Raw genomic sequence first — 27,349 nt, 5'->3', positions numbered from 1 at the left:
CTGGAAGAGAAGAATGTATAGTCTCTTTCTGATGCGTGTAAATATCTCCAGATGTCATGAAAATGGAATTCATTGATGAGATGCTTAAGTTCCTTAGCATGTGAGATGTTGATGTTGTAGCAATCCATGGAGCGTATAACAGGTATATTAAAATCTCCACAGATAATTTCCGCCCCTGTGGCAGTATCTTTGAATGCTTGGAAAAATTTCCTAGCAAAGGTCAATTGCGATGAATTTGGGGAGTAGACCGTTGCCACGGTATAAGGGACGCTGTTGATATAACAAGACAAAATAATATATCTTCCATCCGCTCCATAACTGACATTTATCAATTTAAAGGCCACTGAGTTCTTTATTAAAATGGCCACTCCTCCTCTTTTTTTTAAGTCATTAGCAAAAAAGGCGTGTTGAAACCTGGGATGAAGTAGCCGTTTATTATCTGTGGAAAGAAGGTGGGTCTCCTGAATGCACGCTATATCACAGTTAGATGCCTTCACCTCTCTCCACATCATTGACCATTTTGCTGGGGAGTTGAGTCCGTTCACATTAATAGACAATATCTTAATTCTCATATTGGAGCCGCAGGGGGGTTTGAATTCCTAGGAACGCCATCAGGGATGAGAAGGGTTAGACCAACAAGGAATTGAAAGAAATTTCCGAAAAAAATTAAAGAACATTTGTGAGGAGAAGAAGAACAAAAACAAAAAAGTTCCATCAACACCGGTTTGCCCCGAGTAGGGTGACCGGAGTATAACCGCTCGCCGTAGGCGAGAACATCAGGGGGGCTACGTGACATCCCGTGTCACAGGAGCAAGGACAGCAGGTGCCATAAGCAGGAAGGAGTCCCAGCTAAGTTGCTGACCATTCAGGGTTAATCCTGTCTGGAGATCCTCTTTGATTCTCCCGCCCGCCAGGGTTTGGTGGGCGGGCTATTCCCCAGTCATCCAGCAATTTGCCCAGCCTGAGAAGGAGTATGACATATGTAAGTGCCTCCATCCTTGAAAATTATCATCCTCACTGGAAAATCCCACTTGTACTTGATGTCTTGATCTCTAAGGAGTTTAGAAAGGTGGGCGAATTCTCTTCTTTTATTAAGAGTGGTAGCAGAAAGATCTGGGAAGATTTTTAGTCCCATGAAAGTGTCTGGCAGGGCTGGACTTTCCCTCAGTGTGTACAGCACAGCTTCTTTTGTTTTATAGAAATGAAGTCTAGCCAGGACATCTTTAGGCAGCGCTGGATCTATGCCTTTGGATTTAGGGACTCTATGAATTCTGTCCACTATCAGGTCTCTGGCGTCCCATCCAGGAAGTATAAGCTGCAGAAACTTGTGGAAGTATTCATGGAGGTCTTTATCTGCTACAGATGAGGGAATCCCTCTGATTTTTAGGTTATTTCTTCGGGATCTGTCCTCTATATCACTGATTCTAAGTTTTAATGCCTCCACCTCCTTTTCCAAAGCTGTGTTAGCGTCTATCAGATTATGTGATGTTGCAAATTCAGCCATTTTAGTTTCTACGTGCTCTGTGCGATCACCCAGAGACCTGATTTCTTCCTTCAGCTCTCTGACTATTTCTCTGAGATCACCCTGTAGGGAAGCCCTCAGCGTTTTCAGCAGAGATTGCATTGTTTCCTCTGTCAGAGGAATGCCTCTATTGCCTTTCACGCAGCCTGTATCTTCTTGTGAGGAGTGGGAAGACGCTGAGTGGGAAGCCAGCGCCATCTTGCTTGGTGAGGAGACTTCCCTATCCCGGGGGTAAAAGTCTGTCAGCTTGGCTGGAGTGCCAGGTTTTTAGGTCTCAACTTAGGCAACGCCTAGGGCTGGGGTTACTCACACCTCCTTTAGCTGGTAATCCTGTTATCTGTGAGCTGATAAGATCTGGTTTATCCTGCTGAAGCACAGAGCTCTCCTTTCAAGCAGCCGTCGCCATCAGTGTGCAGACCACGCCCCCCTACATAAAGGTTTTGATGTTAAAAAGATCTTCCACACTGTCAGTCAAATGAAACAACCCCATTCAAATTAAAGGAACTGAGTTTCATTTTCAGGAATTCCTGCAACAAAATCTGCAGCTTGGGAATTCACCGTGAGGGTGTGTGCACACGCTGCGGACTCTGCTGCGGATCCGCAGCGGTTTTGGTCTTGCGGATCCGCAGCAGTTTCTGCTGCGGTGTACAGTACCATTATATCCTATGAGAAATGGAAACCGCTGCGTAGACGGTGCCGATTTTTCCGCGCGGATTTGCTGCGGTTTCTAATCCGCAGAAAGAATTGACATGTGGATTCCGCTGCGGTTTACCATCTCCTCCATTGTAGAGGTGATACACCGCAGGGCAAAACTGCATGCTAATCCGCAGATAAACCGCAGGTCTTTTGACCTGAAATTTACCTGCGAATTTTGCTAAATCCGCGCAGATCAATCCGTAGCAGAATCCGCAGCGTGTGCACACAGCCTAAGGCTATGTTCAAACATTGTGTTTTTGCTGCGTATTTTTATGCAAATTAAAAGCTGCGTCTTACACTACCGGCAAAAGCTATGAAATTTCAGAAATATCATGCACACACATTGTTTTTTTCCTGACTAAACTGGAATACTGCTGTGTTTTTGAAAACTGTCACTTCTTGCAGCGTTTTTTCACCCATACAAAGCAATAAGTGCAAAAACGCAGGTATCACGTTTTGGTGCAGAAAACTCAGGACAACAGGCACTAAACTGTATGAGCATGAAAAACACAGCCAAAAAATGCAGCAAAACCTGCTATTTTTTAAAATGGCGTCTTTACTGCCAAGACCGCAGGTATTGCCTGCAACATGTGAACATAGCCTTAAGGTCCTCTATACTACTGTGAATTCAAGGTATGTTACAATGTGTGCACACAAAATCTTAGAATGCAAAGGGGTTTTCCAAGGTCATAAAAAATTACTAGTGTGTCAATGTGAATAAACAACTAAAGAACCTATACTCACTTAACCAACTTACATGGTTGATATCCACGTAACTTCTACAGCCAATCAGTGATCTCAGGCCAAACATATACAGTTGTGGCCAAAAGTATTGACACCCCTGCAATTCTGTCAGATAATACTCAGTTTCTTCCTGAAAATGATTGCAAACACAAATTCTTTGGTATTATCTTCAGTTAATTTGTCTTAAATGAAAAAACACAAAAAGAATTGTCCTAAAGCCAAATTGGATATAATTCCACACCAAACATAAAAAAGAGGGTGGACAAAAGTATTGGCACTGCTCGAAAAATCATGTGATGCTTCTCTAATTTGTGTAATTAACAGCACCTGTAACTTACCTGTGGCACCTAACAGGTGATGACAATAACTAAATCACACTTGCAGCCAGTTGACATGGATTAAAGTTGACTCAACCTCTGTCCTGTGTCCTTGTGTGTACCACATTGAGCATGGAGAAAAGAAAGAAGACCAAAGAACTGTCTGAGGACTTGAGAAACCAAATTGTGAGGAAGCATGAGCAATCTCAAGGCTACAAGTCCATCTCCAAAGACCTGAATGTTCCTGTGTCTACCGTGAGCAGTGTCATCAAGAAGTTTAAAGCCCATGGCACTGTGGCTAACCTCCCTAGATGTGGACGGAAAAGAAAAATTGACAAGAGATTTCAACGCAAGATTGTGCAGATGTTGGATAAAGAACCTCGACTAACATCCAAACAAGTTCAAGCTGCCCTGCAGTCAGAGAGTACAACAATGTCAACCCGTACTATCCGTCGGCGTCTGAATGAAAACGGACTGTATGGTAGAAGACCCCACTTCTTACCCCAAGACATAAAAAGCCAGGCTGGAGTTTGCCAAAACTTACCTGAAAAAGCCTAAAATGTTTTGGAAGAATGTTCTCTGGTCAGATGAGACAAAAGTAGAGCTTTTTGGGCAAAGGCATCAACATAGAGTTTACAGGAGAAAAAAAGAGGCATTCAAAGAAAAGAACACGGACCCTACAGTCAAACATGGCGGAGGTTCCCTGATGTTTTGGGGTTGCTTTGCTGCCTCTGGCACTGGACTGCTTGACCGTGTGCATGGCATTATGAAGTCTGAAGACTACCAACAAATTTTGCGGCATAATGTAGGGCCCAGTGTGAGAAAGCTGGGTCTCCCTCAGAGGTCATGGGTCTTCCAGCAGGACAATGACCCAAAACACACTTCAAAAAGCACTAGAAAATGGTTTGAGAGAAAGTACTGGAGACTTCTAAGGTGGCCAGCAATGAGTCCAGACCTGAATCCCTTAGAACACCTGTGGAGAGATCTAAAAATGGCAGGTTGGAGAAGGCACCCTTCTAATATCAGGGACCTGGAGCAGTTTGCCAAAGAAGAATGGTCTAAAATTCCAGCAGAGCATTGTAAGAAACTCATTGATGGTTACCGGAAGCGGTTGGTCGCAGTTATTTTGGATAAAGGTTGTGCAACAAAGTATTAGGCTGAGGGTGCCTATACTTTTGTCTGGCCCATTTTTGGAGTTTTGTGTGAAATGATCAATGTTTTGATTTTTGCTTCATTCTCTTTTGTGGTTTTTCATTTAAGACAAATTAAATGAAGATAATAATACCAAAGAATTTGTGTTTGCAATCATTTTCAGGAAGAAACGAAGTATTTATCTGACAGAATTGCAGGGGTGTCAATACTTTTGGCCACAACTGTAGGCAAAATTACTGATTCCAGGCTACAGCAGTTGTGTGAATGTATAGCATGTGATTGCTGACAGCAAAAACTCTGCAATGGGAATGGTAGAGACCACCATAGTACCTCAAATGTTTTTATTCTAAAGTATTCCTTGCTGTTAGTTTTTTTGTTTTTTTTTTACTCTAGACCAGGGTTCCCCAACTCCAGTCCTCAAGGCCCACCAACAGATCATGTTTTTAGGATTTCCTTTGTATTGCACAGGTGAAGCAATTATCACCTGAGCAATACTAAGGAAATCCTGAAAACATGATCTGTTGGTGGGCCTTGAGGACTGGAGTTGGGGAACCCAGCTCTAGACAGTCCTTTTAAAATATTATTTCCACACGTTTAGACTTTTAGGACTCTGTATGGCATTCCTGCTATAAAGGTATAGAATCTCAAAAATGTAAAAATTAGTGAAACTGTGTACTTTCAGTCAGAGTCAGTAAGACTGCTATGATTGACTAATGGACTCGCGTGGTAACAGTTTAGATGGGAAATTAAAATTACTCAGTTCTCCATTATTTAAATTAAACCTGTCAGGTCGCCAAACAAATTTAAACTGTGTCCATGACCTTTTACTCCTTTATTCAGATATTCCAGTAATATTCTTGTTGTTTTATACAACTGCCTTTATTTAGTTAAGATAAACTGATATACGTCAACTCACTACATGCTCATGAACCAGGACTAGTCCGGATTAGGTGTTTACCAAAACTGCAATCACACCCCCTATGAGTATGCTCACATATGTGAAAGCAGTTAAAGGAGATCAATAATGCAGATATGTTAGAGTGCCAGCACATGAAGTGTTAACACTTTGCAATATACAGCAGGTGAAATAAGTAGTGAACAAGTCATCAATTTTCTAAGCAAATATATTTGTAAAGGTGCTACTGAAAAGAAATTTTCACCAGATGTCGATAACAACCCATCTGATACACAGTTAAAGAAATAAAACATAGATTGCCATAAAATAAGTTCTGTGTAATAATGAGAAATGACACAGGGAAAAAGTATTGAACACATGAAGAAACAGAGGTGCCAAAAGTTATGGAAAGTCATGACACCAGCTGAAGTCTATCAGTAATTAGAAAGCAATCCTGCCATTTATTCAAAAATATCAGCCGGTTCAACTGATGGCCTATAAAACGGTGTCTCCATTACCAAGGTGCCCCACAAGAAACCTCTCATGATGGGTAAAACAAGTGAGCTTTCTCCAGAGCTTCACAACCTTATTGTTGCAAAACATATTGATGGCATTGGTTACAGAAGAAATTCTGCACTACTGAAGATTCAGTGAGCACCGTTCGAGCCATAATCCGGAAGTGGAAAGATAATCATTTTGCCATAAAGATTTCAGACAGAGGTGGGAAAAGAAATATCAGAAGAGTTGTCCAAGAGCCAAGGACCACCTGTCGAGAGTTTCAGAAAGACCTGCACTCAGCAGGTACAAATGTTTCAAAGAAAACTATAAGTAAGTAATTCACTCAACCTCCATAGCCTGTAAGCACGCTCACCACGTAAGACACCATTACTAAATAAAAAGCATATTCAAGCGCATTTAAAGTTTGCTCAACCACATTTAGACAAGCCTGTGAATTACTGGGAGAATATAGTCTGGTCAGATGAGACCAAAATTAAACTTTTTGGATGCCATATGTCACACTATGATTGGAAGCCAAAAGGCACTGCATATCACCCCAGAAACACCATACCAAAAGTGAAGTTTGGACGTGGGAACATCAGGTTTTTCAGCATGCTGTACTGGCAAACTTTATATGATTGATTGAAAGATGTACAAATGTACTGAGACATTCTTGGTAATAATTTGCCATCTAAAAGAATGATAAAGATGAAAGGAGGGAGGATATTTAAATCACCTGACCTGAATCCAACAGAAAATCTATGGAAGGAACAAAAGCTCAGAGTTCATAGAAGGAGCAAACAGAATCTTCAGGATGTGTAGAATGTTTGTGTGAAAAAATGGGCCAAAATCCCACCTTAGGTTGTGTGCACACGCTGCGGATTGTGCTGCGGAATTTTCCTCGCCGATTTGTGTAAATCCACAGGTAAAGGCCCCGTCACACACAGAGAGATCGCTAGCGAGATTGCTGATTTTGTGACGAATCAGCGATCTCTCCAGCGATATCGCTGTGTGTGACGGGGATCAGCGACCGGCCCCCCTGCCTGGTATCGCTGATCATGCACGATCGTCCTGGCCATTTTTTGATCGCTGGCCAGCATGCATTGCTGCGTGTGGCAGTGAGAGATCAGCGACGCTGGTTTCCAATGTAAACATCGGGTAACCAAGCCGCGCTGCTCTTGGATACCCGCTGTTTACCCTAGATACCAGCGCACGCTGGTATCTAGGGTAAACAGCGGATATCCAAGAGCCACGCAGCTCTTTGTTACCCGATGTTTACGTTGGATACCAGCGTGCACGGTGGTATCTAGGGTAAACAGCGTGTATCCAAGAGCTGCGCGGCTCTTAGATACCCGCTGTTTACATTGGAAACCAGCTTGCTCACTGGTCATGATCGCTGGAGGGGCGGTCTCTGTGACAGCTCACCAGCGATCAGCCTAACAATGTCCCAGCAATCCCATCCATGTCGGATTGTTGGTGGGATCGCTGGGACATCGTTATGTGTAAATCTGCGGTTTATCTGCAGATTTTCTGCGGTTTAGCCTACGGGTTTCCCCTGCGGTTTGACACCTGCCATGGAGCAGGTGCCAAACCGCAGCAGAATCCGCACAAAGAATTGACATGCTATGGATTTGAAACCGCAGCAAATCCGCGCGGAAAATTCCGCACCGTGTGCACTGCGAATTTCATTTTCCATTGATTATAATGGTACTGTACACCGCAGCAGAAACTGCTGCGGATCCGCAGGACCGAATCCGCACGTGTGCACACCCTCAGCGATGCAAGTAACTAGTTTCTCCATAAAGTAGACATCTTGAAGCTGTCATCACCAAACAAAGGCTTTTGGGCAAAGTATTAAATAAATGTCAGTAAGCATGTTCAATAATTTTTCCCTGTGTGATTTATTATTATTACACATAACTTAATGTATGGACATCTATGGTTTGATTTCTTTGTCCTTGTAGATTGGACGGGTTGTTACCAACATCTGGTGAGAGTTTCATGCCAGTAACACCTTTAGAAATAGATTTACTTATAAAATGAGTTGTGTCTTCAATACTTATTTCACCCGCGGTACATTGTGTTAAAAGTCTGCCTTTGTAAGCAAAAGGACAAACCTACAGTGTCCTGCTACCCTTTATTCTGTACAGTTGCTGCTGGCAGAGACCTCATCTTAGCACAATGTACTGTATATTAAAAAATGTTAGCACCTTTGTACTGAGAATTACCCTTTAGTACATAGGATTATTTAACTTTAAAGTTTCACTCTGGTGAATTTTAATATTTGTTTGGTAAGGCATGTAAATGTAATGATGGTAGTAACTGGTCTCTGTCTTTTCCAGGTTTCAGCATCGCTCGGCGTTTGTAACCTGCTGACTCACTGTGTGGAGCAGAGGTCACTGGCTCAATGTATGTCTATGAGGCTCTCTAGGCTTGTTCCTGTCTCTTAGATGTGCAATGAGAAAATTAAAATAAGCGACCTCCATTCCATTCAGAAGACACTATGAGATTTGACAGGTCTCAATTGCTGTCAAGTGACACCGGAGTGCTGCGAAAAACTTCTAAAGATAGTAACTGGTGAATGTATTACTACTAGAGTTGAGCGACTTTGGTCGGATCGGGTTTCGTGAAACCCGAATGAAACAAAATAAGTTTCAGATGAAACTCGTCCGACTAGAGCAAAACAAAGTCGGAGTTTCGTCCGAAACCCGACCCCAATGCAAGTCAATGGGAAATAAAAGTCGGACGAAACTCCGACTTTGTTTTGCTCTAGTCGGACAAGTTTCATCTGAAACTTATTTTGTTTCATTCGGGTTTCACGAAACCCGATCCGACCAAAGTCGCTCAACTCTAATTACTACTATTACACTTACACGCATGATCTCTAGCAAACAGCAAATAGTATTTTTTTTATATGAATTGAGCTTAAAATTTTTTAGATTGAGTCATGATTCCAGAAAAAGTGGTAATCAATGAGACAATGAAAGTTAACTTTCAGCCTACTTTCCTGTACTTAGATTCAGGAAAGATGTCTCCAAGACAACCTAACTCTTAGAAAAAGAAAAGAAGAGCTTAAGAAGGTTGACGAGGAAAGAAACAGACTATTAAGAGAGATGGGACAGATGAATGTTATGCAACTTAGAAAGTAAGTATGGTTTGGTGTTTTATTTATTACTTAACCACTATTGTAACTATATTTTGTAGAAGACTGTTTGACGTATCACAGGTAGTAATGAGCGAGCATGTTCGCATAAGGTGTAATCCGAGCACACTCGTGTCCTAATCTAGTATTTTGGCGTGGCCAAAAAATATGCTCTAGTCGCCACAACTGCATGTCTCGCGGCTGTTCAACAGCCACAACACATATGGGGATTGCCTGTTTGTTAGGCAATCCCTGCATGTGTTGTGGTTGTCTTGCAGCCGCATCAACTTGACCGTTTTTTTTGAGCACACCGAAAATACTCAGTTAAGACACGAGCGTGCTTGGATAACACCTTATCTGAGCACGCTCGCTCATCACTGATCACAGGTAAGTATTTCACTGTTAATTTTTAGTTTCTTGACCTTTTTAGTAAACTATATATTTAATAGTTCAGTCAACATTTTTTAATATTGATGTAAATAGAATTAGCACAAGGGATGGATGAGGAGTCGTCGAATACATCAGCATAGCTGTGTGTGGCCATTTAACTCTCAACCAATTTATTTTATTTCTGCTAATTTGTTACATCTAAAATACCATGTAAACAAGCTCATTTTAACATAAGGATAAAGACTTAAAAAGCAAATACAAAATACCACTATGGAAAGAAATCTATAACTTAATAAATGAATTGGGGAATAATGAGATTTGAATGTCCCCACAAGTCTCCCTCCTTTGTCTAGATGTGACTCTATTCCCTGAGAAATTAAATATATCTCCTTACATTTGTTTGCAGTTGCCAAATTACTAATTGGGACCAAATGGAAAAAGTAGTGGTATACCTATCATAAATGATATTAGACATTATATGTTTTAAGAAGGTTGTAACTATTGAAGAAAGCTTGTAGTTTATTTTCAAGTTTACCATTTGAAACTAGGTGATAGAACAATGGTAGAAAACCCTTTTTAATTTTTGTTTTAGTGAGCATGAGGCGTTGGAAGGAAAAATTGAAACATTGAAAACAAGTCATAGTCTGGCCCTTGGTCGGCAGAAGGGATACGAGGATGAAATAATACGTTTTAAGAAGGAACTGCGTGAACCTCAGTATAAAGACGCTGAAGAAAAGCATAGAGAGATGATGATTGTAATGAGGACTACAGAGCTGGCCAATAAGGACTTAGATATTTATTACAAGACTTTGGACCAGTAAGTAATTGTACCATTTGTAATAGTTATGCCGTAATTATGCCAAAACAGTTTGAGCAGATTATTGTGACTGCAGTAAACATCATTTTACAGATCATCGTAAATGTTGCACTATGTTCATATCAGTTACATACATATGGATCTTGCAATGGTTACCTTAACCTAGTAACACAGTAGTGAGATATCATGTCACAGAAAAGTGTAATTCAACAACTAATTTGATATCATTCGGTGGCTCCAGCAGTGTTAAGTTATCTTGTGTCACCATATAACATATAAGTAATGCTGCAAACATCAGGTGATATGGAAACTTGATTGGATAGATATATCCCTGTGTGTGCTGCGGCCTGTCCTAATTAGACAGAGTCTTTGAGCGCTCAAGGAAGAAAGAAAAGAACTGTACAAAGAGACAGCGGTCGATTCTTTCAATGCTCTGAAGCTTTATTGTACAGACATTTATTTGTAGATGCATGTAGAAAAGGGTGGTTATCCCATTAACATAAGGCTGAACTTCTTATCTAATTGGTTGGTTTGAATGCATGAACATATATGGAAGAGTTTACCAAAAAGCTGATTCTAGCAATATAATTTACTGCCCCATTGTTCTGCAATGTCAGCAAAACTCCGATATCGGCTGGTGCATCTGGTCCAACGTCCTCATTTCCCATGTCTGGTAAATATATCACAAGACAACGATACAATGTTATCACTGGACCATGTTGGTTCTCCAGACGGGCTCATGGGGTTAGGTCATCTTCAGCAACTAATTACAAAGTTCAAGATAGCTGTGAATGTATACCTATGTGTCCATATGAGTACATATGAGTACATGACTATATAGCATGCAAGTGAGATCTAGATGAAATACATATATTTCCATCACAATCCCCCCTTAGATATCACTTGCCCTAAAATCCTGCTCCTGTCCCAAAGCGCTGCAACTCTTTTATGCTGCCAGTGGGTTGACGCATGCCTAGCGCATACGCCCCCCTCCTTACAGACTTCCGCAAACGGGCAGTCAGGAGATCTGTCCCTAACAGGGGTTTATTATATTATAATCAAAGTCTCTTAGTTAGCAGTCTATGCAGTCAGTGGTGTGTATTCTCTATCAGGTAGGTAATTTATTCAGTCAGGTAGGGCATCCACAGCATCATTCCAGCTCAGGTCTATCTTCTGGTATGAGGGCTTTCCTACAATCCGATGCGTGGATCCAGGTGGGGGTTTTTCCTCCAGGTTGGTGGTGTCAGCACTTGGAGAAGGGCCATCAAATCTGGGATCAAGTGTTCTCCTTACGAACTTTTCCCACCAACACTCAGTTTCCTGACTTCAGGGAGTGCATACCAGGCACCAAATCTGAACCTGGCAATGAAGAAAAAAACTTGAGAATGGACATTAGCAAAATTCTTGGTAAAATCAATTACACAAGCAGACAAAGTATCACATTGCATAGTCAACTGCTGAGGGAAGAATACCCCTAACCTGGGTTTAGACCCAAATAAAATTTCATATTGGTGACAACTCTTTCTGAGCCTATGGGCGTGTCTAATGCCATGGTTTGTCTGTCTCTTGGGCAATTTTTTAGCATGCTGCTCTTACGTGTCCCACTTAGTCGATGGTGAGAAGTGTGTAGGCCTAAGTCTGACTCTATTGCTGATCAGATCTTTTGTGTCAGGTTTGCTGTGAATGTGGGTCCCTGATCACTTGCTATCAATTCTGGAACCCCCATATCTGCACACTATTTTTGAGAGTAGCTTCTTTGCAGTAGTCTTACTGGTTCCTTACTGGGAAATCTTCAGGCCAGATGATGTGGGGGAACTTTTCCCACTTGTTCGATGTTGCATTTGTCGGAGGCCAGACAGCTGCTGGAAATTTGGCTGTTAAGGTGGGAGTCTAGTCCAATCAGGTCATTCATCTGTGTCTTCAATTCTGTGCGGGGCCATGTGCCCATTGAACCACCATAGGGTACATACTTTGAGGTAGACTGGGTCTGTCTTGAGGTAGACGTTTGAGGTAGACAGGGTTTTGGAGTCCAGTGCTTTTCCCTTCAGCATCCAGCTTTCCTTCTCCTCCTTTGGAGTCTGGTCCTGCTACTTCTTGTACCGGTCCCAGGAGTCATTTTTTGTCAGGCTTTCTCGTCTTCAGTCGTCATGTAGTAGCCGTCCGGCTCTAGGACCTCTCCCATTTTTCCATATTGTCTTCCTCTGGCTGCTCCTTTGGCTGCCACGTCTGCCATGTTGATACCCCGTGTCTCTACTGTGTTCAGTTTTCCGTGTGCCTTGACCTTTAACCCTGCAACCACTTTTAGTAGTTGAAGAGCGTTCAGCAGGTCCCTGATGGCTCCATGATGCTTCACGGTTGACCCGCTTGCTGTGATGAAGTCTCTTGCAGCCCAGATGGGTCCGAAGTCGTGTGCTATGCCATGCGAGTACCTGGAATCGGTATAGACGTTTGCAGTTTTGTCCTTCGCAATCTGGCAGGCCTTCATCAGCGCTATCAGTTCCACTTCTTGGGCTGACAAACTTCTGGACCATAGGATGTCTTGATTGCTGGGCACTGCACATCCCGTGTGGAGCCTTCCTTCATCATCTGCAAAACTGGAGCCATCTACGGTATCTTGCAGATTTTTTTCTCTGACGAGTCCGTATCCGCATCCCCCCCTTGGGAGTGGGAGTAGAGTCAGGCAATGGCTGAGAGCACTGAAGAGTGGTGGAGAGCGGATCTCCAGTGGTTGTCCAAGAATGACATCAGCAGCCTTGTCAGGAGGGCGTGTGCTGCAAATATTGTTTTCATGCAAGAGGGCCTCCCACCCTTGCGACTGAGTCCAGGTCGGCCGAGAGTTAGTCTAGAGGCCTTTGTTTTTCCTCTGTGGGTCTGTTTTAAGACGCCAGTAGCATGACCTTCTTTTTTCCATTCGGTAAAGACAGAATGGCTTCTCTTAGTCAGGGAGGCCTGGAGCTGGCACCGAGACTATGGAGTCTGTCAGTTTCCTGTACGAGATGAAGGCTGCAATGCGTTGATGTAATTGTACAGAGGCTGCATTAAGACTGGAGCACCAGGGATCCAAGTTCTGCAGTACGAGACTAGACCAAGGAAGGCCTGCATCTTCGGAGTTGTTGAGGGAGCCATCTTCTCCTCAGCGGTCTTCCGGTCATCTGTCAAGCGTTTTGCCTGGCGGACAATACGGTGTCTTCAGAAACGTAACTTGCTTTTGACGCCACTGGACTCTGTTTTTCCAGAACTTACGTTGCTGCTCCGCCAGGTAGAGTAGAGGAGACAAGGAAAGGGCTGTGCAGGTAGCGATGTCGATGACTTCTGCATGTTCTGCAATCCAGTTGACGAGGATGGAGGACAATGCAGTGAGCTGTGAAATGCTGTTCTAAGCCCTCTTGGGCACCACTGTCCATGTGTTCTGCACCCCCCTTGTGCATTTTCAGGAGCTGATCGTCCAGGTGAAGGGGGAACATTGAAAGAAGCATTGGACAGATCCATCACCGTCAGCACTGTTGCTGTGGCTGGCATGTTTGACAGCAGAGTGTGCAGATCTGGCACAACTGGGGTTTCAAACAAGGTTGCTTTGTTCACAGCCCTCAGGTCATGCACCATTCTGAACCTGGCTGGTTCTCCTTTCACAGTTTTCCCCTTGATCGGTGAAAAGCTGGGACTGCATGATGATACCCATGGATGAGGTGGCCCAGTCTGGCCTTGCTCTTCACAATGCCGTGAGGGACTCCCATCTTCTGGCACAGAGCCGGCAGGAAAACAAGCCTTTTACTGGGGTCCTCTTCATGAGAGATGGCGTCTAGCTGAGCTTTCTTGCTCTCCACCAAGACAGTCATTGTGGTAACCCCTGCTCTGATCACAGGGGGTCTTTTTGCTGGGACGTCTTCTTTACCAGCCAGCAGCCGTTCCTTTCCCCCAATTTGATCTCAGTTCAGCATTTGTTAACCAGTTTGAGGAGCTGAGTGGCTGTCTTCTGGTCCAGGGCCTGGATAAACTTCAGGGAGCACCTTCAAAATCTTGTCCAAGATGATCCTCTGACGCTGGAGCCGGAAGCAGTGCAGCCATTTCACGAAGCGGGTATGGTCCCTTTGAGTTGAGAATTTCCTGGCCCATGCCAAAGTTCTTAGGCCGGTTTGTTGAACAGCGATTCCACTCAGACCTCCAGTTGGTCAGAGACAGTTTGACTCTGGGTGATGGGCAGGGGATGCTGGGCCTTGTGAGGGTACGGCGTTCCAAACTTGAGTGACACCCGCACTGGCGCAACTTGAAGTCTCCCTTGGACCATAGGCTTCCGGGTACAATGTCCAGCACCTCCTTGGGTAGGCTTGCACCGGTTGATTGAGGCTCTTGTAGGGCCACCAGCATGATTGATTCTTTTTGGGTCTGGAGTGGAGAAGATGTCATGGTCACATCTTCATGGAACACTTTGGCCACCTTCAGCTCCTGCAGTAGATCTGTTCTCATTATGTTGGGTGGGCAGGTCTCCACCATAAACTGGAACAGGATGGAGTGTCCTGGCTGTGTCCACACGTTCAGGGGCTTGTAAGCTGGGAATGTCTGTCTTGACCTTCAATCCCCACACAAGACACAGAGTGCTCTGATAGGCTGGTGGGGTCGGGGAGTTCCACATGCCTCATCACACTTGTGACTGCACCAGTGTCCACAAGGAAAGATATGACAACCCCCAGTAATTTGAGGTATCGGGTCCGCTGATGGGGTTTCACATGTCAGGGGCGTGACGTCTTGCGGACCTGGCTTGCCTCTGTCCTATATCCTTCACTGTTTTCTGTGTTTCTTTCTTGGCCAATTCCTCTGCGTGATGCCCTGGGCTGCCGGGGTGCTGTGCACTGGTTCCGGAAATGGCCAAGGTTGCCACAGTTGTAACACCTGACACGTCTCCTGTCCCTGCAGGGTGGTTGCTCTTCCACATCAGTGGCAACCATAAGAGGGGCTGTCCTCCGCACTCCTGGGTGGGACTCAATTCTTCTGGCTACTGTGAGCAGGGCAGCTACTGCTATTGACCTGTACTCAGGCCTGGCCACTATCAGCAGTTTCTTGATTGGTTCTCTTAAGGGCCAGTCACACTAAGAGATATCGCTAGCAATATCGCTATAACTAGTGACGTTATAGCGATATTGCTAGCGATATCTCTGTGTCTGATACTTACCTACTACCGGCTCCCCTGCTGGTTATCGCTGATCGCGCGACAACGTTCAGGACTGTTTCTCGTCGTCAGCTTCCTGCGGCACTTCCTGCTGTGACGACGAGCGACGCGTGGAGGCGGGCGGGAGGACGCAGGATCGCCGTGTCTGACAGGTAAGTAGCGACCCCCGTCCCCAGCGATGTCGCTGGTGAGATCTGCCTGTGTGGCAGCTCACTAGCGACCACTTAGCGATGTACCAGCGATCCTGACCGCGTCATATCGCTGGTCGGGATCGCTGGTACATCGCTAAGTGTGACAGTACCTTTAGTCCATGCACAAAGGCCTGTGCCAACATTTGTCTGTGTATCTGATCATGAATAGTGAAGCCTAAAACTTGGAATACTTGCATCACTCTGCCATGAAACACGTCTACAGACTCTGTCTCGGCCTGGCTCATGTTATGTAGGTTGAGTGCTTGTCTGGCTTTGGCCCACTCTCTGAGATGCTCAATTAGCTTTGATCCTGACTCCCAGGAGTGCACATCTAATTCTGATGGAAGCTTGAAGTTTTCCTTCATGATTGGCCAGAGTGTTTCACCTGCTTTTATTTCCATTATGGACCAGAGATCAATCCAGGTTGCAGCATATGTTTGCTGGCTCTGCTGCATTCTTCGGTAAAATGGCATGGGGTCCATATCTGGGTCTGGCAGATTTTTCAGAATACTGAACACCTAACTTGGGGTGAAGGGCACATAGTGTAAGGGTACGTGCACACGCTGCGGATTCCGCTGCGTTTCCGCAGCGGTTTTGGCCGCTGCGGACCCGCAGCAGCTTTAGCTGCGGTGTACAGTACCATTCAAATGAATGGGGAAAAAAAACCGCTGTGCCGACGCTGCGGAAAAATCCGCGTGGATTTGCTGCGGTTTTGAATCCGCAGAAAGAATTGCATGTCAATTCTTTCTGCGGAAACCGCTGCGGGTTCCTATCTCCACCATTGTGGAGATAGTGAATCCGCAGGACCAAACCGCAGATAATCCGCAGGTCTTTTGACCTGCGGATTATCTGCGGTTTTTGCAAAATCCGTGCGGATTAATCCGCAGCGGATTCCGCAGCGTGTGCACACAGCCTAAGAGTTCTGGCTCTATCTGCCCCTGCCTACTTGGTGTCTGTGGGTTCCCCCCCCCCCCAGTACTGGGCAGCATGTATGATGTCCCCTCTTCATATTCATCAGAGGAGGAACTGTGCCATTGTGTGTTTGCCTTTTTGTGTGTGGGTACTCCCCCCCGAGACTGCAGCTCTGTCTGGCACATAGGTTCCTCATTCTCAGACCTAGCAGCTGCAGACACTGGTGGCCCACACCTCCCTTCTGCTAGCTGTTGTATCGGGGGGGTGCACCTGTGGTGTTATGTGTAGGGAGTGTTTCACTTTCTTCTCCCGGTATCATAGCTGGCTCTTTAGAGAGGGTGCCCTGTGGAGATAGGGACACCTCATTGTCTGGATTTGGCACTGGCCCAGCTGGTGACAATGAACAGAGAGAGAGGGGGTGAGGAGCAGGGAGGGGTGGAGGACAGATTGAAAAGATGAGGAAGAGGAAAGAGAGATGGGGGAGGAGAGGAGGAAGGAGACAGAAGAGGAGGAGGGAGAGATAGGTGGGGGTGGAGAGGGAGGGGAGGTGGGAGTGGAGATGGATGGAGTAGGGAAGAGAGAGAGTGGGGAGAGAGGAGGGGGAGCGGACTCCTTCCCCTTTTCTGCAGTCAAGGAGAGCATGCTTGGACTTGTGGTGCCTTCTCCCGGGGTGGGGGAAAGCGGGGTGCCTCACAGATGGCACAGATTAGAATTTCCTCTGAAAACACTTTTTCCTCTCTTGTACACGTAAAAATAATCCTTTCCTGTTCATATTAACTCTCAGTACCTTCTATGCTGTAAAATCCGCTGTCACTTTATAAAATGCAGATGGCAATTCAGCTCAACTAACTTCCCTTTTTCTTTTCAATACATTATGCCATGCCGCAGCTTCAGAAGCAGCCCTTGGAAATCCACATACTTAACTTTCTGAACAAGGGTGTGTGCACACGCTGCGGATTCTGCTGCGGTTCCACAGCGGATTTGGTCGCTGCGTGTCCGCAGCAGTTTTTGTTGCGGTGTACAGTATCATTATTCCCTATTGGAATAAAAAAACACAGTGCATACGGTGCTGATATTTCCACGCGGTTTTCCTGCGGTTTTGAAACCGCAGAAAGAATTGACATGTCAATTATTTCTGCGGATTCCGCTGCGGTTTGCCATCTCCTCCATTGTGGAGATGAAAAACCGCAGGGTAAAACCGCAGGTCTTTTGACCTGCAGATTTACCTGCGGATTTTACAAAATCCGCGCGGTCAAATCCGCACCCCAATCCGCAGCGTGTGCACATACCCTAACACTTACTATGTCTATTCCAAAAACTTAAAAAAAAAAGTGATTAAAAATTAAAAAACTTCACAACCCTTTTTTAAACTTGCTTAAAAAGGAAGGAAAAAAAGCAAAACCAAAATATTTATTAAAAAACTTCAAAAGAAAATGAAAAACTAATAAAAACTCAGAAAATGGAGAAAAAAGAAAACAAAAAGAATAATGAAGAAGTTGGTAAAATCTTGGAAAAAACACTCCAAAATTCAGTACAACTTCCAACAATAAAAAGTCCGTGCACAAATGCAGGACACACACACTTCCCCTTTTCTCTGCCTGCGTCTCTCAGTAAAATCTTCTGAGAACAATGGAAACAAAAGAGCAAACTGAGACAATGGTATATACAATACCACAATGGCATAATGGTATATGTCTCAAAAACCCAGCTTTCCCAAAAATTCTCACACTACAGTAAAAGACTTCCACCACATGCAAGATAAAACGGGGGAAACGCAGAGTACAGAACAAAAATGTGACAATATGAAAAATATCAGGGACGCACCCTATGGGCAAAAGAGGAAGTGTAAAAGAAAAGAAAAAAAAATTTTCTGCTTCAGAATTTCATGGAAAACAGCAGTGAATTCACAGGTTGATGCACATATAGATGTACGGGGAGAAATCAAGGCCCTCTTTAGTGACACGTAGCACAAGCAGCTCTGGTAACTGATAACTGCCAATGACACTGGATGTACTGCGCTCGGTCACCCGGGAATGTTAACACCCTGTACCGGACGTCCCGCATGGCCCGCCGGTAACAGGAATCAGTGATAACTCCCACAAAATTGCCACCACCTGGTACCTGGGTAGGCCTCTCCTGTCCTCCCTATGTACAGGTGTATTGGTGGCAACCTGTCAAGTAATTTGGCTTGCGACATCTCCCCCAAGCTAAACACCACCACGTGTCGGGCGATCTGGGTGCTCCTGTCCCTTCCGATGCACGGGTGTATTTATGATAGCTTGATAAGAGACTCGCCTAGTGATAACTCTCTAAGACCCCACAACCTGTCCCTGGGTAGGCTTCACCTGTCCTACCTGTGTACAGGTGTATTTGTGAGAACTTATCTGAGAGATTCAACTCCCCTGCTATCGGTTTCCCAGCAACCACATGCACAATCCAATCACCGTTCCACCAGCTCTCTCCCGGATCTAGACACATACAGGACCACAGCAGACACCTTGGCTTATCCGAGGGTTTGGATAAGGGAATGGACTTTTACACTACCTGGGATAGGTGACCACACCTGACCGCCTAGAGGTACAGACCCGGACTGGGCACAGGGGACATTCAGGTAAGATAACCAGATTTTCTTACTTATGGAGTTGCGCAAATCTCCGTCCCCATGAGCCAAGGCCTTAGTCGGCACCTCCGTCCTCTCCGGTCAGCAGGGTCCCCGTGCGTTTCGTCCACTGCCCCACGTTGGACGCCAGATGATATGGAAATTTGATTGGATAGATATATCCCTGTGTGTGCTGCGGCCTGTCCTAATTAGACAGAGTCTTTGAGCGCTCAAGGAAGAAAGAAAAGAACTACAGAGACAGCGGTCGATTCTTTCAATGCTCTGAAGCTTTATTGTACATATATATTTATATATGCATGTAGAAAAGGGTGGTTATCCCATTAACATAAGGCTGAACTTCTTATCTAATTGGTTGGTTTGAATGCATGAACATATATGGAAGAGTTTACCTAAAAGCTGATTCTAGCAATATAATTTACGGCCCCATTGTTCTGCAATGTCAGCAAAACTCCGATATCGGCTGGTGCATCTGGTCCAACTTCCTTATTTCCCATGTCTGGTAGATATATCACAAGACAATGAGACAATGTTATCACGGGACCATGTTGGTTCTCCAGACGGGCTCATGGGGTTAGGTCATCTTCAGCAACTGATTACAAAGTACAAGAAAGCTGTGAATGTATATCTATGTGTCCATATGAGTATATATGAGTACATGACTATATAGCATGCAAGTGAGATCTAGATGAAATACATATATTTCCATCACACAGGTAAATAAATACTTTTGCAAATTAAACCTACTAAAATGATATCCCATTCAGCTATGTAGCTGTAACAACCTTGCTGGCATCACTGCATGGCCTCCCATCCCCCGCACACCAACTTACTTTCTGCTTCAAGCCATGCTGTGATTTCTGTCTGTTGCCAGCTCTGTGCCTCTGCTCTCCATGTTTCCAGACTGTGTATAGGGGGGCGGCGCCTGAACTCTCTGGTTCTTATGCAGTCAGGGGGCACCTGTGTAATCTGTCCCTGACCAATCACCTGGAGCCCTTGACTATTTAGTTTCGCCACTCCCACTGAAACATTGCCTGTGCAATGTCTAATCTCAGTTAGTATCTTGCTGCTGAGAAAGCCAGGCCCTGTTCTGTGTATCTCCTTCTCTGTAGGAATACTCTGTCTCGCTTTGTACCTTGTCCGCCTGCCAGGAGGCTGAATATCCTGGCCCTTGAGTCTTGTTCCCAGTTCCTTGTCTGTACTCTGTCCGCCTGCCAGGAGGCAGAATATCCTGGTCCTTGTGTCTTTGTCCCTGTGTCTCTGTCTGAACTCAGTCTTACCTCTGTCTGTCTGTCAGTCTCCTTGTTTGTGGTCCCTTCTCTGCCGTGTCTTTCCTTGTGTCCTCGCAGCTTTATCTGTGCATCTGCACCCTCGCAGCTTTATCTGTGCATCTGCACTCTAGCCGCTCTGTCTGCACCGCTCTCCTGCGGCTCTGCCTGCTCCGCTCTCCTGCGGCTCTGCCTGCTCCGCTCTCCTGCGGCTCTGCCTGCTCCGCTCTCCTGCGGCTCTGCCTGCTCCGCACTCCTGCGGCTCTGCCTGCTCCGCACTCCTGCGGCTCTGCCTACCTGCACCTCCTGTGTGAACAGGTCCAAACCTGTTCCTTCATATTCCACTCCTTCCTGCCTATATCCATACCTGCACCTCCTGTGTGAACAGGTCCAGATCCTGTTCCAGCCTACACCACTCCCTCCTGCCTACATCTGCTGTGTGAACAGGTCCCTACCTGCTCCTTCTCATACCACGCCAATCTGTTCTGTGTCTCCAAGCCGTGCCCGCCTGTCCTGTGTCTCCAAGCCGTGCCCGCCTGTCCTGTGTCTCCAAGCTGTGCCCGCCTGTCCTGTGTCTCCAAGACGTGTCCGCCTGTCCTGTGTCTCCAAGCTGTGCCCGCCTGTCCTGTGTCTCCAAGCCGTGCCCGCCTGTCCTGTGTCTCCAGGCCGTGCCCGCCTGTCCTGTGTCTCCAGGCCGTGCCCGCCTGTCCTGTGTCTCCAGGCCGTGCCCGCCTGTCCTGTGTCTCCAAGCCGTGCCCGCCTGTCCTGTGTCTCCAAGCCGTGCCCGCCTGTCCTGTGTCTCAGCCGTGCCTGTCGTGTCTACCTGCCTGCCTGTCTAGCCTGCTTGTCACTCGCACCTGTCCAGGTGTCCTGTTCCCGAGTGGGATCAGCAGCCACAGCCAGACACCACGCTGGAGTGGCACCCGGCAGCTACCTGCCGCACAAGCCTGACCTCACCATCAGAGGCTCCAGTGAAGACCAAGGTAGCTGCCGTAGTTACGCCCCTTCCAGGGTAGTCTGGTTTGTGGCACAGTGGGGCCACAACCCCCCCGGCTCGCGCCATTCAGCCAAGGCGCGAGCGTGACAGTAGCTTTGTTGGTATGGTGCCCCCTAGTGTTAGCACTACTGGCATCTATATCTGTCCACTTTACGCCTCTTCTTCCCCAAGCATGGACTTTTCCCTCTCCCTTTGAAATGACCGCCTCAGCCATGCAGAGGATCCGTCCATGCATCAGCCAGCTGATTCTCATTCAGCTAACTGAAAGGCTGTTAGGCGTGGGGAGCATATGATGTCACTGCGCCTTCTGCCCCCTTCTGAATGATAAGGATAAAGTCAGAAAGTGTTTGACTTATTGATGGCTGCTGCCAGTCCAGAGCTGAACCGTTGCTGCTGTGTACATAGGCACTGGACCGAACAGGTACGTACTTAGCATTTACCTGTCTGTTAGTTGTTAGTCCCAAAGTAACTACAAAAAAGGTCCTGGACAAAAGCTTTATGTTTTTCTTTTGAATGGGGCAAAAGAGGGGAGATTTGAACTTTTTATATTTTTTAATATTTTTAAAAACTTTTTTTTTTTTTTTTACTTTTGACATGCTTCAATAGTCTCCATGGGAGACTAGAAGCTTCCATAGCCCAATCGGCTCTGCTACATATAGGTAATGCTCAGATCGCCTCTATGTAGCAGAATTACTCACTTGCTATGAGCTCCGACCACTGGCGGCGTTCACAGCAAGCCGGCAGTGACAACCATAGAGATCTCCAGGGGACCTCCAGTTATGATGCCAATCCACCAATGACCCTCGATCACGTGACGGGGGTCACTGGTGGGCAAATTTCCGGCCCGATGGCCAGAAGCGCACATTAAATGCCGCTGTTGCGTTTGACAGCAGTATTTAGCGGGTTAATGGCCGTGGGTGGATCGCGATTCCACCTGCGGCTGTTCCGGACACCTACCAACTCTTCAAAACAGCCCACATGAAAGGGAGAGAAGCGACATGCGCTGTACTAGTAGGGCACATGTCGCAAAGGGGTTAAGTACATTGAGGGTGTGTAAACAGATGCTAAAAGGGACTAGATTTGGAAGAAAATAAGTGAGGTGAGGCGATGGGCCAGTGTAAAGAAGTGTGGTTTTATGGAATGCTTAAAACTGTTGGTATTGGAGATTAATCAAATTGTCCTAGGTAGTGCATTCCAGAGAATTGGCGCAGCACGCGAGAAGTCTTTGAATGTTAGTCTTAGGCCATTAGTGGAATTGAGGGCACAGGTAGGGTGGTAGAGATGAGGGATTAAATGTAGGGCGAGAAAAAATAAAGGTATTAAAGCATTCAGAACTTATTTAAAAATTAATGTTTAATAGCATACAATTAAAATAAGTCATAAGAGACGAGAAAAATAATGCCACTAGAGAAGGAGGAAACGTTTACAGGCAAGCTCGTTTTGGAAAGGATTCCTTAATCATTGCATACTGAAACGTGTTCCTTGGCTTTTTATGTCATATCCTGGCAGGACACATGGTTAAGGCTATGTGCCTACGTATGCAGAAATTTCCTGATCAAAACCTGATTTCATCCCAGGAATTCCGCATTTTTATTTTTCGCGTTTTTGTCGCGTATTTTGCACGTTTTTTTCCAGAGCATCCACATTCTCATTGAATATAGTTGGAAAACCGTTTTTTTTTTTTTTTTCTGCAAAATTAATGAACATGCTGCGTTTTTTTCCACATTGCGTTTTTTGTGCAGGAAAAAAACGCATCATGTGCACAAAAATTGCAGAATGCATTATAAGAATGGGATGCTTAATGTATGCGTTTTTGCATGTGTGGGCACGCAGCAAAAACATCTCCAATCCCAGAAAGATTTAAGAACACACACAAATCATTTTAAAATGCACACAGATTGTTATAAGAACAATTAAACAATTCATATAGAAATAATTAGTAATGATAAATCAGATCATATTTTATATTCATTCGAAAAGAGACCTCGTATTTAACTCATAGATGCACCTTTATTCATGATTTAATAATTTTCTTTGGTGATCACCTCCTCTATAGAGTTTTTTAACCTATTCTATCCCTATAATCATGCAAGAAGTGTCTCCATTGTGCTCTATGGATAAATATTTAGCAGCCGCTGAGCATTTCGTAGTTAATTTATTGCGCCATTAGACAAATGCCTTCTGATGCACGTTTTCAAAGAGTTATCTGTACAACCAACATACTGTATGTCACGTATTTTACATGTAATGAGATATCCTATATATGATGAGTTAACAGTTTTATGAAATTCTTTATGCACTAGGTTTAGTTGTATTTTCAGTAGGTCTGCAAAATGTGCAGATATTATGTCCACATCTGTAGAAGCCTTTTGTGTGTAGCCAGGTATTTTTTGGATAAAGGTTTAATTTACATAGAAGCTAGGAGATAGTTAATTTCCCAATGCAGTGGCTTTTTTGCTGAAAATCTAATGGGATTAGAAAGAATATTTTTAACTTTTTTTTTTTTTTTTGTAATGATATTGCAGTGCAGTATAGCACAACCTCCACCAGGGGGAGCTGGTGATGGAGGAGAGGCTACACAGTGTAGCACCACAGTGCGGCAACACAGGAGCCACTAGGTGGTGAGACTGGTCAGACGAGCCGGGTCAGCAACAGTCAGGAAATGCAGTACCAGAGGGAAACACAATACACATGGTCAAGTACAAGCCAGAGAAGTCAGGACCAGCCGGTAGCAAAGATATCAGAGACGTAAGAGAGTCAGACAGGTCAGAGGGCAAGCCAGGTCACATACCAAGAAGTCGAAGCACGGGGAGCAAACACTAAGACAAGCGGGGAAGCAGGAGTAAACGGGCAGAGGACAAACCATGGTGAAACGGGGTCAGCTGCTCAAAGCTGGGGGCAGGAACTATAACTGACGCTGCGTACCGGCAGCAGCGAACTGAAATAGCAACACAGATCCGAAAACGAGGCAGAAACAGTTAGCCCTCGCATGACCAGACCGGGGAGAGAATAACCAGAAGCAAATCTTGGCCTGGATCATGACATTTTTATTTACAGAAACGGAGAGCTGCAATGGGGCTGGTTTTTCACCATTTCATACTGAGAGGATATATATATTATCTCTCATTCCAATCCTTTTTCCTCCCATATCTCATGTTTCCCTGCAGCACTGCCGGTTTCTGTGTGTTGGACCTCTGACATGGGTGAGATGAGCTGTCTCTATATATTTTTTTCATGAAATATAGGGTGGTGCAGAACTGTGTGTAGCTTTGTGGGTGAGAGTGATAAGTTTATATTTGACTCTATAGCGGTTGGGCAACCAGTGCAATGGCTGGCATAGGGTTGAGGCATCTATTGTTGGAGAGGATTATGATCCCAGCTGCTGCATTCAGGATGGATTGGAGAGAGAAGAGTTTAGTAAGAGGGAGACTGATTAGTTGACAAATGCAGTACTCCAGGCGAGATGTTGACGTAAGCATGTTTGGAGAAGTGAAGGGCAGAGTTGTATGTTTTCAGCATAAACTTATAATGGATGAAATCCTTTGCTAGATTGGATTTTCTCCACAGACGTTCAGCGCACCTGAGAACTGATGGAAAATATGTTTTTGCATCATGCGACAGGGTTGCCGCCATCTGTGTTGAGTTGTTCTATATGTAGGAAGTGCAGCTTCTTCCAGGGCACTTTTCAGTGTTTCATTGTAATGTTTTATAGCAGAGTCCATACATGAGAAGGAGGAGATTGTGGCTAATGATTACTGCAGATTCTTCATAAGTTTCTGGGTATTAATGGGACGTATATTCCTATAAGTTGGGGTGTCATGAGCCGGTGACAGTTCTTGACAGAGAATGAAAGAAGGTTCTGGTCAGAGAGCGGGAGAGGGGCGTTAGTAAAGTCATATACTAAGCAGATCCTGGAGAAGATCAGATTCAGAGTATTCCTGTCTTCATGTATGGGAGTGTTGGTAAGCTTTGAAAGGCCAAGAGAGGTTAGAGATAAAAGATGAGCGATAGATGTGGAGATATGATCATCAATAGGGATGTTAAAATCACTCTTGATGAGAGTGGGGAGTGTCACAGGATAGAAAGTGTGGAAGCCAGGTGGCAAAGTGATCGACGAACTGTCTGGAGGGGCCCAGAGGGTGATACAGAACCGCCATTCACAGGGAGAAGGTCCGGAAAAGTCTGACAGTGTGGACTTCATATGAAGGGAAGATAAGTGAGGGTACTGGGGAGTATGAGCTGAAAAGTACATTTTGTTGAAAGGAGCAGCGAAACACCTCCCCCTTGTCTGCTGTCTGGTCTGGGGTATGAGAAAAATGCAGGCCACCACATGAGAGAGCAGCAGCTGCGGTAGTGTCCAACTGCTGGATCCAGATTTCAGTAAGAGTCAGAATGTTAACCCCTTCCTGACATGAGACGTACTATCCCGTCCACGGTACCCGGGCCCGTATGACCGGGGACGGGATAGTACGTCTACCGCGATCAGCGGCGCCCACGTGGTGAGCGCCGCTGATCGCGGCCGGGTGTCAGCTGATTATCACAGCTGACACCCGGCACAATGTGTCAGGGGCGGTCACGGACCGCCCCCGACACATTAACCCCTTGCACACCGCGATCAAACGCGATCGCGGTGTACCGGGAGTTAAAGGGAAGCATCGGCAGGGAGGGGGCTCCCTCCGTGCTTCCCTGAGCCCCCCACGGCAGCGCAATGTGCAGCGCTGCTGCGGGGGGCTCCTATCCTCCAGGCCCCCGAATCCAAGATGGCGACGGGGGCCTTCGGGGGCCTGGGGAAGCTGGCTTCCTCAGTGCCTGCAAAGCGCAGGCATGAGGAAGCCTTGTGCACTGCCTGTGACAGATTGCTGATCTGTCACAGTGATCTGTGATGTGACAGATCAGCGATCTGTCACAGGACAGTGATGTCCCACCTGGGACTATGTAATAAAGTTAAAAAAAATTAAAAAAAAGTGTAAAAATAAATTTAAAAAAATCGCCAAATAAATTAGTAAAAAAAAAAAAAAATATTCCCCAATAAATTCATTTTTTTAAAATAATAAAAAAAAAAAACAATAAAAGTACACATATTAGGTATCGCCGCGTCCGTAACGACCTGCCCTATAAAACTGTCCCATTAGTTAACCCCTTTAGCGAACCCCTTAAAAAACAAAAATAAAAAACGAAGCAAAAAATAATGATTTATTATCATACCGCCAAACAAAAAGTGCAATAACGCGAGATCAAAAAGACGCATATAAATATCCATGGTACCGCTGAAAACGTCATCTTGTCCCGCAAAAAACAAGCCGCCACACAGCATCATCAGCAAAAAAATAAAAAAGTTATAACTCGCAGAATAAAGCGATGCAAAAATAATTATTTTTTATATAAAATAGTTTTCATTACATAAAACCGACAAAAACATAAAAAAACGACCTAAATGAGGTATCGCTGTAACCGTACTGACCCGAAGAATAAAACCGCTTTATCAATTTTACCGCACGCGGAACGGTGTAAACGCACCCCCCCCAAAAGAAATTCATGAAACGCTGGTTTTTGTTCATTCTGCGTCCCAAAAATCGGAATAAAAAGCGATCAAAAAATTTCACGTGCCCGAAAATGGTACCAATAAAAACGTCAACTCGTCCCGCAAAAAATAAGACCTCACATGACTCGGTGGGTCAAAATACGGAAAAATTATAGCTCTCAATATGTGGTGATGCAAAAACTATTTTTACAATAAAAAGCATCTTTTAGCGTGCGACAGCCGCCAAACATAAAAACCGCCATAAATAGTAAATCAAACCCCCCGTTATCACCCCTTTAGTTAGGGAAAAATAATAAAATAAAAAAAATGTATTTATTTCCATTTTTCCATTAGGGTTAGGGCTAGGGTTAGGGCTAGGGGTGTGTTGGGGTAGGGTTAGGGTTAGGGCTAGGGTTAGGGCTAGGGTTAGGGCTAGGGTTAGGGCTAGGGTTAGGGCTAGGGTTAGGGGCGTGTTGGGGTTCGGGTTGGAGTTAGAATTGGGGGTT

At 45.1% G+C, this 27,349-nt stretch overlaps 1 protein-coding gene across 4 annotated transcripts in view; it reads left to right on the top strand.

The window, feature by feature from the left end:
* RAD50 (RAD50 double strand break repair protein) overlaps positions 1-27,349 on the top strand; it is a 202,183-nt gene that overhangs the window by 142,314 nt on the left and 32,520 nt on the right. For all 4 annotated transcript variants that reach the window (XM_073569696.1, XM_073569486.1, XM_073569566.1 and 1 more), the window contains 2 exons: positions 8,842-8,969; positions 9,949-10,173. In XM_073569696.1, coding sequence (XP_073425797.1) covers positions 8,842-8,969; positions 9,949-10,173 — 353 coding nt within the window. The remainder of the gene's footprint in view (positions 1-8,841; positions 8,970-9,948; positions 10,174-27,349) is intronic.

Source organism: Dendrobates tinctorius, unplaced genomic scaffold, assembly GCF_039654945.1.
Source record: "Dendrobates tinctorius isolate UK_male_01 unplaced genomic scaffold, ASM3965494v1 ptg000001l, whole genome shotgun sequence".
Classification (NCBI taxonomy): Eukaryota; Metazoa; Chordata; class Amphibia; order Anura; family Dendrobatidae; genus Dendrobates; species Dendrobates tinctorius.
This window is presented reverse-complemented; position numbering and strand designations above follow the sequence as displayed.